We start from the raw sequence: 12,556 nt of genomic DNA, 5'->3' as shown, positions 1-12,556 counted from the left end.
AAGAAATCCAGAAACAATCAACGAAAAACTTGTTATTAGATAATATAATAATCTTCTCTTCGACTTTGATTCGTAACAATAGTCAGTCCCAATTTTAATCCACACTAATCCAGTTATTTAAACCAATAAAATAATCAATTGGAAATGTTCATTTTCTGGGGGATTTCCCTTCCGCGTACAATTCGAAACTCAACAACGACATACACGAAAATGTCTACCAACTGCTGTTACATGCGCTAATTGCCTTTTCGATTTCGGTTCATTCACTAGTCATTATGCGATTTCACACGTCCAAAACTCTATTTACTACCAACACTAGGTACTATAGTCGTTACACCGAAAGCTACTACATACATATATCTGTACGTTGTAGTAGTTACTGCTCTCGAGTCGAATTTAGTTTGCTAATTCAGTTTGCATCTGAAACGAGGCTGGAAAGACACTGGGGAGTCACGATTAGATTCGTTCCTACGTAGAATCGAGGTTTATTACGAAAATCAGGTAAGCTATTACACCAGAAAGCCTGCTTTATTCATTACGTAATTATGAACGTCTCGGGAAGGATAAGATTTACCTTCTCATTGCAGTAAGATCACATTCGAATTGATTAGAGCGTACTGTAAACATTTGAAATTCCAATTTCTTCGCGAAATTCTAGAACTGATTTGAGACCCGGTGTATCTGTCGCACAATATCTCAGATGCAATGCAGTTGAAGTTAATTTTAGCATTGCGTATGGACTTTTCGGGTAGGTGTTACCCTAGGGAAATTTGGGGGTAGTAGCCGAGGTGTACTTAGTTTTAAGGCATAAAAACACTTTTATCATCATCATAATCATCATAAGGACGTCAGTCCTAAGACTGGTTGAATACGCACCTCCACTCTTTCGTATCCTGAGCTAATCTTCGCATTTCTCTAAAACTAGAAGAACCCACATTCTTAAATATTTGCGAACAGTAATCTAATCTAGGTCTACCTCTACCCCTTCTAACTACCGTTTCTGCCTCTAATATGTCTCTGATTAGACCTTCATGCCTGAGAAGGTGTCCTACTAACCCATCTCGCCTATTTCTTATTGACTTCCATAGAGTCCCCTGTTCTCCTATTCTTTTTAATATCTCTTCATTTCTAACCTTCTCTATCCACGGTATCCTCATTATCACCACATTTCGAACGCTCCTAACGTTTTCTTTTCCGCCCCGCCCACTGTCTAAGTTTCGCACCCGTACAGCGCCGCGCTGACTCGACCCTGAGTTATCCTCTACTCTATATCCCCACTACTCTTTCCATCCTGACTTATCTGACTTCCTAGACACCTAAAATCGGCCACTTCTTCTACTTTTTCGTCTCCTATCTTTATATTCGCTCCTTCCCCATTTTTTGTTCTTTGTTTTACTTTTATTAATTTTCATACAGTACTGTTTTGTCAACATCGCTTCCATTTTATTTAAAGCTATCTCTAACTCCTCTTTGCTAGATGCTAACACTCCTATATTATCATTTTCATCAAGGGAGCCAAGCTCCCCTATAAATTCCTTGATTTTGTTTACTGTTATTTATCAGTATTTGAACGAATTTGTTTCGCCTTAGCATCACCTACACACGACACCTAAATCCGTCATTTCTGCCAACAAATCGGACATAAGAAGCCCACTTGTATTAAGGACACTTTAGTGTACGTCGAGTAGTTGTAAGGCCAGCGTCCGTGACATCCGGATATGAAGAGAATTAATCATCCGGAGAGTGAGAAAGAGACAAGTAGCAAGCAGCGGCTGGCTTATTATTTGCGCTTATACACGCGGGTGGAGTAATAATGCTTCCTGTCTTGTGTACCTTCCACCGCGACAAAGCACGCGCTTAGCGTCTTAAATCGTAGTGGGCCATTAATTTCACCCGTTCTACACCGGAAGTTGCTCGCTTGTAATTTATGTTGAGTTTCAGTCGGTGGGTGGTGATTTTTTGAATTAGTTTTACTGTTGTACAGATGTACCTATCTGCCCGAAATATTAAAACCATGATAGGCCGAAATAATTAGGCCAATGAATAAACCAACTTAATTAATATTTTGTTGGTTGAAATGGTGTTGACGGCCTGTTGGCAAGATAAACGACAATTCACCGTTTAAATTGGGTGAATTTTCAGAAAACAAAACCCTTTTAATAACATAGTATTATTAAACTACTAATTAACGCTAATTGCAGTGTCACGCTTTCATAACTGAAAATAAAAAATAGGAATCCTTATCATAAAGAATGAAACGACTAGACTGTCATCAGTAGCCGTTAATTAATAGAAAGAATATTTGGCCATTTATTTTCTTTTTGCTAATTAAAAATTCAGTACTTTCCTATTTGAAAAAGAATCATTTTTTGCTCCATAAGTACAAGAAAACAAGTAAAATTAGATTATAACGACAACATAAAAAAGAAGACAAGAAGGCACTCATAATATAATTAGAAGTTTTTAAATTTCTTTCTGGTAGAATAACATAAAAAAGGAATAAGATCAATATCAGTTCTTCGAAAGAGCGTCTTCTCAATTTTATTGTTTATGAAGCCTCAAGGGAAATTGGAAATGAGAAGAGGATCGAAAGGAGTACCTAGAAGAACAAAGGACACTAAGGAATTCAATAAAGAAAATGAGGAATACGATGCTAGGACTTCTCAGAAATTATGGGTTAGTAGTTACATGATTAAAGATAGAAGTACTAGAAGCAGAAACAGAAGGAGTAGAGACACTATATTAACCGGCATTTGTTGCCAAAAATCTCTATAAATATAATATCACGAGTGCAAGGTGTAGGGGTTCACAGCAATGAACACCGGACACATGCAATGATGCTTCGAGCTGGTCGGTGTCTGCTCCAACACAGTTGTTGCAGCGCCCACGCATCATAACATCAACCAGCCAGTATAACTATTATCAAGAACGGACAGACGGAAGACGGAACTCGAATAACATTTAACATCTGTTGCATGTGATTATGGGGCAAACGAGTTTCTATAGAAATCACACATCAGATTATAATATACTACCACGCAAAAACCAAGCCTTTACCACAATGTTTGGTCAGCTTGTTTTTATCATCTATGCACTCACTAGCTATTGCCCGCGAGATCCACTACCAACTTTCCAACCGAAAACTTACAAAATCCTGAATACTTTTCATCGCCAGGAAATTGGAACACCCAATTCACAAATTTTGAACTTTGTTGTGTTCTGTACTCCTTAGATAAAGTTCTTGAGACAGTGAGCCTACAGTTCTACATTTTTATTAATAAAATCCAAAAAAATTAAATAACGGGGTGCTAACTTCATGCCGCATCCTTTTATCGTAGCTAAACAATTACCCGATGACTAAGAATTCTAGAGTTTCTAAATATTTTGCAAAGTTCTGTAAAAATATCGTGCAAAATCTGAAGATTTTAAAAAATTTCAAATTCAAGTTTTGGCTGGAGTTCTGGTTAGTCCCTAAGGCGTTGTATGGAAAACTACCCTTACAAACTCGACCTCAGTTTGGGTATTTTACACCCTCGGAACTGTTTTTCCATTTTAGAACTCGGTGTAATTGGTCAATCTACTACCGAATTCGGAATTTATCAATTTGCAACCTTCTTGTGAGTTCTGTACTCTACCAATAGATTACAGTTGTCGATGAAATGCGTGGATAGTTCTGCATTTTTAGTAATAAAACCAAAAACAAATAAAATTCGGGGTACTAGCATCATGCCGCAATTCTGATGCCTAAAAAGAATACGACATAAAGAGTTGTGATGGTTTTCATAAAAAAATATATTGTTCAAGTTTTGATAGGGCCTCTGGCAAGTTCCTGAAAAGTTGTATCGAAAAGCCTCTTGCATTTTCGCGAGAACTCGATTGAAAAACAGGGTAAATAAAAATTAACCTACGAATTCGTGGCTTTAAATTATGAGGTCTTATAGTAGTTCTGAGCAGAACTACACCAAGTCGTGTATTTTTTTAGCCCTACTAGCTCCATTTCCACCTCAAAACTCCAGGGTACTGGCCATTTCTGGACCCAAAACGGAATATTCCGAGAGTCATAGGCCTACAAAACCCAGGCGAGTTTTTCTTAGCAACTCTACCCGGAACTATCCGGGGATGAGTATTTGATACAAGAGCAATTGTTTTTCCACCCAGAACTCTGAGGTGATGGTCATATTTAAACCGAAATGAAATAGTTGGCAAGTTATAAGTCTAAAAGTTATTGCCACGCAAGAATCGCCAGTTTCTACAACAGATGGGGGTAGTCCAAATATTTCGTTCTCGGTCGAAAAATGGAGGTTTAAGAAAAGAAAGTGTTCCGGATATGTAAGATACTCAGTCGGAGGTAGTTCTGGATAGAAACTCGCAACTCACGAGTGATCTTTAGACGTGTAACTCGCTGTTTTGAGTCGAAAAATAGCCAGCAACCCGAACTTTTAATAATAGAGTTCCCGTAAAAATGCAAGAGAATTTTCCGATACAACACTTTAAGGACTGCCAAGAACTCTGCGAATACTTGAATACGAAAATTTTCAAAAATTTTCTTTTGCAGAATTCTTTGTAAAAAGCATCACTAACTGTAGAACTCTTTATTTCTTATCACTTTTTCCTATCAGAACTATTTTTTCTTACTATAAGAGGATGCGGCATGAAATTAGCATCGCGTAATTTCATTTTTTTGGATTTTATTAATAAATTTGCAGAACCATTGCTGCACGCCATGGAGAACTACTCAACTATATCTATAACCCACATGAAAATCCAAAATTGACGAATTAGAGGCGCCAACGTCCTGTGACGATATACTTTTCACGTCTCTAACTTTAAGATGATGTTGCGTCCCTTGGGCGACTACCTATCTTTATTTCGTTTAACAGATGTTTAACTTTTACTCATGGGATAACGCACAACTCAAACTTTCAGCCACTTTATTGCAAGGCCAATCTATTTTCAGTTATTGGTATATTATCACTTTCCATTCCTTTGTCAATTTTAAAGGTCCTCAGGTCCGTTTCTAATTGCATCTCCACAAAACTTCCATATACTGAACTCATGTTGTTCTGATTCGGGTCTACATCCCGTCGTGTGTTGGAGTTTCTTTCTAACGTTTCGGTAGTACGAGTAGCGAACTTCTTCAGAGGACCTTCTATTAACACACGACGGCCTTTTAGATCCAAATCAAAACAGCATCAGTTTACCTACTCGCCACAAAAGCTTTTGCCAATTTGTTTTGCATAAATTCCTGTAAATTTTAATACTACAACTATCGACTTTACTATACTAACACTCGTTAATTAATTTCAAAATTTGAACAATTTTATAAACCTGTACAAACAAACACCAACAACTTTCTAGGCTCACCTACCACCTACTTCACTTTTAACCATTCATTCTCATTTATCTTCACCACTCTCCCCATCCCCTTAATCGATAACATCTATAAAAGACCTTATTCAATAGAAATAAATAGACCCAGCAGTATGACCTAAAGGCTTGGACGAATCTGTAGAAATCTATTTACAGAAAATCAAAAATTACTACAAACTTAACTAACACTGCAACCCTCAGGTAGACGGTGAGTGCACCTAAAAGGGATGCGACCGAGAGAATTTTGACCATTAAGTTGTAATGAAATGTATGTGACAAACAGCAAATACTAAAACCTATAAAATGTTTATAAGTGTCTATTTATCAGAAGCTGAAAGAACACGACAAAATATTCTGTCTAGCCAACAGATTCATTAAACTATTTTAAAGTAAATGCAAAATGATTGTATTGACAACGTTTATCTATCGTGATAAGTAACATTAGAAAAAATGAACGTACAAATCAGTGAAGCAATTTGCTATTCATTAGCAGGCCAAAACGCTGCAGCATTTAAATAAATAATGGACAAATTAGTAATAATAAAACGAAATGACAAAAGTCAATCACGACAAATATATTATAGCCCGTAGACATGTCATTTTACAATAACTACTTGCTTGTAAGAAAGCAACATTTGCTATTTTTATTATCGGCTGTCTGTAATTTCGCACTGAAGTTTCGTTAATAAAAGGTATGTAAATACTTTTGTATTTCGAATGAAAAAGATCAACACGAAGTGCTGGAGTTAAAAGGAAAAATTACAATGAGTTAACTGAATTTGCATTATATTTTAGTTGTTGCTGAATACAATTATTGTAATAATAGAACGAAAATTTGTCAGATGAATGAAGTTATTTTTAAATATGTAAAAGTACACAAAAAATACACATACACCTACCAAATACACAAATATGATTTGTTGGAGCGATTATGCCTACATTTTGTTATCAATGTTTGCTAAACATTTATAAAATCAAAAGGAATGTAGATTGTTTAATCCTTTCATCTTATAGAACTAGATATGCACCTATCTACTGCAAACTGCAATAAAACTATTAAAGTATTTGCATAACATGTACCTATTGTAGTTTAAATACTGAGTTATATAACAGGCATACCTTAAACGTAATTTTTCTGTACTTACGATAGATAAGTACAGGGGAGGACTGTGAATATGGGAGGGCTCTGTGCTAACCCAACTTGGGGCCTTACTTAATTAATCAAACTAATTACTATTTTTTCAAAAAAAAAAAAAATGTAGTTCTGTTATATGAATTATAAAGTATTTAGATTTTTTTATTTTCTAAATTATAAATTATCTTCAGTGAGAGCAAGAAGCCCTTTATATCTACGGGCTGCAGGCCAAAAAGGCCATTTAATAGAGCTCTTGATAAATATCTAAGTACCTATTAGCTGCTCTGAAGTCATAGAAAAATACATACTTACAAATAAAAATTTGTAGGTAATAGGTAGGTAGGTACAAGCATTTATCAAAGACTTGTATCCCAAGTTACCTATCAGACCAATCTTTGTGGATTCTACTAAATTTAATAAACCAAAATGAAGCCTTAAAACTATTTTCTTTTTTTATCCTGTCTCCTGTGTAGGTATTAATTGTATGATACATTTGAAGTTTATAGATAGGTTAGAAAAGTATGCAACTTTTCTCAGAAAATAATTTAGGCAAAATAAGTTAAAGTGAAATAATAAAAAAGATTGTATCACACATTATACCTAGTTTTAGTATCAATTTATCATCCACCGGATTATGTCGACAAATAATTACTTTAAAATACAGATTCTACCCACTCACAATCACAGTATATCACCTACCAATCTAGCATAACTGGTAAAGAATTTCCCGCAATCTTATTACAAATTAATGAACATATATATAGATGTGACTTGTAGACAAATCTAACAACGGACATTCAATAATGACACACATAAGATTTCCTATTGTAAAAAAAAGTACATTAGCAATTATTAATATTAAATAAGTTACCTTCTTTTGCATTCCTTCGCTGCGTGGTTGAAGCTCCGGTACTAAAACTTTTATCAACAGTACAGTACATACTCACAATATTGTAACTATCACGAAAGTCAATCTCACCGAATTATAATCATTATGAATTATTTTTTATGCCGTCACTGCAAAAATCACGAAAGATTACAAGAGCACTTGGTTCAGCGATCGGCCATTATTATTCCTCTCAACTCTTCCTTGTGTAGGTAGATGTCACTGATTTGTTTACTTTCCGGTCGGCAACGTTACATTCTATCGTTTTTACATTTTCTGATAAAAAATATTAGAATAATAATTAAATTAAAGTAAACTTAAAATTTTAAACATTTTTTTGTTTAGAAACATAATAAATTCACTTAAATCTACAGCAACACAAACCTAACAGAACTAACTAAATAACATTTCTACGAGAAGATTAATACTAATAGCGACATCTCTGGCTTTTGCCAACATCATAAATGTCAAAAATTTGAAACACTAACCTTAAAATTAATTAAGAAAATGTAGTACTAATTATTCAAGATTTTTAATTAAATTAACTTTATATTAATAATTAACCTTTAAGATGTCAGTAAATATAAAGATACCCACTACTTCCAACCAAGAAAGGACACGTATAAACATTTTGTGTTTGGATATTACCAGTTTCAGTCAGAAGAAGCAGTTTATTTTTTGTAGTGTCGCTGTTTTTGCATTTTTTCTAATTTATGGATACATGCAAGAACTGATCTTCACTATCGATGGTTTCGAAGAGTATGGCTGGTTCTTAACGTTAATTCAATTCGGAATGTATTCGATTTTTGGTTACCTAGAGAATCATGTTCAAAACATTATAACTAGAAAGCAAGTTTCACCATCTAAAAGCAAATCAAGTTATTCTATAAATCTGTTTTTAGAATTCCTATAAAACTGTACATGTTTTTGGCTCTTCTAACATTAGGAACTATGGGTTTTTCTAACACAGCTGTTGGTTATTTAAACTACCCAACACAGGTTATTTTTAAATGCTGTAAGCTCATTCCAGTGTTAATAGGAAGTATTTTAATACAGGGCAAAAAATATGGACCTTTAGATTTTTTATCTGCATTTATAATGTGTTTAGGATTAATCCTATTTACCCTGAGTAAGTTTTTCCTTCATTCGATGAACATTTGTTGTATTTTTAATGCCAGTTTCAATTTAAGCTGACTCTCAAGTGTCTCCAAAGTTTAATTTTAAGGGTGTCATTATGATATCGGCTGCTCTGTTGTGTGATGCAATTATAGGAAATGTACAAGAGAAGTCAATGAAAAATTATGGAGCTCCTAATAGTGAAGTTGTTATGTATTCATATTTTATAGGATTCCTCTATTTATTTTCTATTATGTTAGTAACTGGAGACATTCAACATGGACTTACATTTTACTCAAGAGTAAGTTCTTTTTGGTACAATTATGTATAAAAAATGACCCTTGTTTCTAATCACACTTTGGGTTTATTATTTATTCTGGTATATTCCCTTCCAAATTTACAATATGCTTTGTCTACTGAAGTTTTTTTGCTATGCCTTTCCTTCATATAACATATTCAGTTTTTTCTTCAATCTAAGTTTTCTCATTACTTATGATATAATTACCTAACTCTTTCAATGAACTATTACTTTAAAGGACCCAATTAGATGTTATGGATACACCTTCATTTTCTCCATAACAGGCTATTTAGGAATACAAATCGTTCTAACACTGGTTAGAACATGTGGCGCGTTTGCTGCTGTTACAGTAACAACTTGTAGAAAGGCTGTGACAATCATAATATCATTCATGTTCTTCAGCAAACCATTTGTATTTAGGTAAGTCCTATCATTCCTTCTACCTTATGACTGTATACTATGTATTTTTTTTTTTAAACATAGGTATGTGTGGTCAGGCTTGCTGGTTCTGTTGGGAATTTATCTGAATTTCTTTAGCAAAAGAAGTACGCTATCTACAAGTCAAGTTATGAATGCAATACAACGTAAATTGAAATATGTTATGTGTGTATATAAAACGTCTAAAAAGCATAAAATGCTAACAGAAGTTTGAACATTTCTAATTAAATATAATTTTATACATTTTAATAGGGCATTCTTGGGTGTGAAATAATAATTTTAATTAATCAGTCATTGTTTAGATCATGTGTTGCATGTATTATTTATTTTCAACTACTAAAATCAATTTGTTCAGAAAAAAGTTAATGTATATGAATTCGTGTTCATATTACGTTGTGGCTGTGTTCATTTGATCAAGTTATAATAAATATATCCTACAAATAACTTTTCTTTACCTATGTGCTCAATTTTCCCTAGTTTTTTCTTTGGACTCTTGACACGGACTCCTAAAAATCTGTTTACGAAGAATAACATAATGAACTTTATTGGTGTATACCGTTATTTACAAAAGTAGGTATCAAGTATAAATTTTTAATCTTATCATATCAAAGGAGAATGGCATTTATGCGCTTAAACGTCACTTACGGTCGGATTTTCGTATTTTTCCCGTTTTACTTTAAAAATATAATCAACAGTAATTTGTTCGTCGTAATGATACAAATCACACATAACGTTATAAAACAATTGCGAATGAACAGAATGAACAGAAAATTCGCCAAAGGGGCATTTCAATAATTAATAAACTATTTTCAAGAGTAAGACTGAAACAAATGTAGAATTTTGATAAACTGATGAAACAATCTATTGTTTTATTACTTAATCTGTAATAATTAAAATATTGCAGACAGAGGGAAAAATTTAAAAATTCCGACTGTAGATACAAAATAGCCAGCCTCTTATATGATACATCTAACTAATAGTTAAATTTATCATTAAACTCGCACATACACCACGAAACCACGACGTCACAGCAAATATAAACCTACTAAATAAATAGGGGGCATTAAAATATTTATAATATTAATCATANAGCTTTTTAAAACGGACATAATAGTGCATCTTGGCTAATTCTGGAACTTGCGCACTGTACCTTTTAATCGTTACTTATTAAAGATAATCTCGGTGCTATGTTTGTCTTGATATGTAGTAAGTACATGGACTAAGTTCTCTTGAAAAAAAAAAACATTTCTAGAAATATAATAAAGCAAAAAAAATACTTTTTTCAGTCTTCCTGTAATCGTTTTGTAAGTCTTAACAACATTTTACGCCTATGGCACACCGTTTTATCATATTGTTTAGTTTAACGTTAAAATTGTACTAAATCAATACGGTATTCAATTGAAATTATATACGTTCATACCACTTTAATTCTACTCAATAAAAATACCCATCAAACTTTAATTTTTACTTACGATTAGCATCGTAATAACCTGATAATATACAATTGTATAGTATTAAAACATAGTGCTACAATTTTTATTAATGCTTATTTTTATTTGCCCTAGAAAAAAATCAGGTTATTCATAAACGATAACGAATGATATTGCGTTTATTTGAATTGAGATTTTTATGTTTTTGTTGGGTCCAATTAAAATGGTATCAAATTTTGTATTCTGAGGAATTACAATTGCCTATAGATTATTCATAATTTTCCTAAAAACGGATTTTACGACGTGCCATATTCGGTTTCCCCCTCATCAAAAACAAACAAAATTGTTCCAGATGTTGATAAGATACACCACTACATTACTGAAGTTGTAAAACTACTTATTTACAACTAACTTTTCAAAACTAGTGCTTTAAAGACTACCTCTAAGGATTTCGACGGACTAAGTATTAGGACTAAGGACACCGTGAAAAATACAAAATAGAATTCCCTTTCGTTAGGAACCAGTGTTTTCTTTTAAACGGGCGATTTGTTCAGCGCTTTTTTTTGGTCCTCAGGGTGTCTCTCCGAAATTTGAAGAAAAACGCTATGCTAAAATACAGTAGCTCAAAATACAGTCGAATCTCAATCTAATTTACAAAAGTAGAAAATTTATTTGCACAAAAACCAAAATCAGCAAATAATTAATACCAAAGTTGAACGACTCATTAAAATAAAAATAATTAATATATGAAATGGCACTGTGCAATATTATACACAAATCAATTATTTACTTATTGTAAATTTGTGTTTTCTGGAAATTTAGGAAACAAATTACAAGATGGAACAATCGGTAATCACAATTAGGAAAAAGGTATAATATTTTGAATCAAAAGAGGTACTGGCATTACTAAGAGATTGATAGATTCTTGCACTTTCCATATGTCAGTTAGCTTGACGTTGGCCATGAATAATTTGTGTTGAATAATAAGGAATATTCAACTATGATATTAAAAACTTCTTCGGCCTAAATACGAACCTTATATAGTACATGTAATGTCTCCGTTAATCGTTATTAACCAACCTATAAGATTAGATCAGTTTTTGTGCACATAAAATTTCTTACCAATTAATATTTGAGCGCTTACACTAAGAGATCTTCGATTCACATCAATGATATAAACCTTCACTCGAAACTAACTTTATATATTACAAAAAATTGATAAACTGATTCATACGGACGTACTAAATTGATTGTGATGTTTAATAAGGAAGTAAATAGCGCCAGAAATATAAATTATCCTTAAAAAGGACACTAAAGTGATGTTTTACGTTATACACGACAGGAGGTCCAGTCTACAAGGCACCATTCATACAAATGTTATTTCCTATTATAATAAAAAAAAGTAAACAACAAAAAACTTACTCAATAAGACAAAGAAACAAAAATCAAACACAAAGAAAATAAGTAAATAACGCTCAGTCTAGATAATAAAATTAATACGAAAAACAAAAACGAAAAAAAAAAACACGTGAAGTGAATAATAGAAATAGATACATATTTCAATTTGATATTGTCTTCCATATTTGTGACTAGCCTTCTTCTATCACTAGCAGCGAAAAAAGGCGTGAACTCGGTGAGGATTTCAAGAAAGAGAGGTAAAAAGAAGGCATCTCAATTTTCGGACATTATTACTTCCGTTTCTCAGAAAATTGCTCGTTGAATAAAGATTAGTATCGACCACAGAAGCTTTGGATATTTACAGAGCATAATTTCAAGATTGGCAACAAGTAAAAGCAATAAATAATGAATTTTCAGGATATATAAAAATGTATATGTTAAATATATTTTTGTTATTATAAATAATCTTTATCTGTCGATATAAC

At 32.9% G+C, this 12,556-nt stretch overlaps 1 protein-coding gene across 1 annotated transcript; it reads left to right on the top strand.

The window, feature by feature from the left end:
• Positions 1-7,906: 7,906 nt before the first annotated feature.
• On the top strand, positions 7,907-10,326 carry LOC108732448 (adenosine 3'-phospho 5'-phosphosulfate transporter 2). The gene is made up of 5 exons (XM_025981054.1): positions 7,907-8,240; positions 8,294-8,520; positions 8,582-8,808; positions 9,044-9,225; positions 9,289-10,326. Exons 1-5 carry the CDS (start codon positions 7,963-7,965, stop codon positions 9,455-9,457), a joined length of 1,083 nt encoding a protein of 360 aa, XP_025836839.1. The 5' UTR covers positions 7,907-7,962; the 3' UTR covers positions 9,458-10,326.
• The last annotated feature ends 2,230 nt before the right edge of the window (positions 10,327-12,556 follow it).

Source organism: Agrilus planipennis, unplaced genomic scaffold (assembly GCF_000699045.2).
Source record: "Agrilus planipennis isolate EAB-ADULT unplaced genomic scaffold, Apla_2.0 scaffold10, whole genome shotgun sequence".
In the NCBI taxonomy this organism is placed as follows: Eukaryota; Metazoa; Arthropoda; class Insecta; order Coleoptera; family Buprestidae; genus Agrilus; species Agrilus planipennis.
The sequence above is the reverse complement of the archived record's forward strand: the minus strand, read 5'-3'. Positions and strand labels throughout refer to the sequence as shown.

Coding starts and splice junctions, on each gene's coding strand:
- LOC108732448 (XM_025981054.1), top strand. CDS start 7,963: ATGTCAGTAAATATAAAGATACCCACTACTTCCAACCAAGAAAGGACA. Junction 8,809..9,043: donor GACTTACATTTTACTCAAGA/GTAAGTTCTTTT, acceptor ATTACTTTAAAG/GACCCAATTAGATGTTATGG. Junction 9,226..9,288: donor AGCAAACCATTTGTATTTAG/GTAAGTCCTATC, acceptor TTTTAAACATAG/GTATGTGTGGTCAGGCTTGC.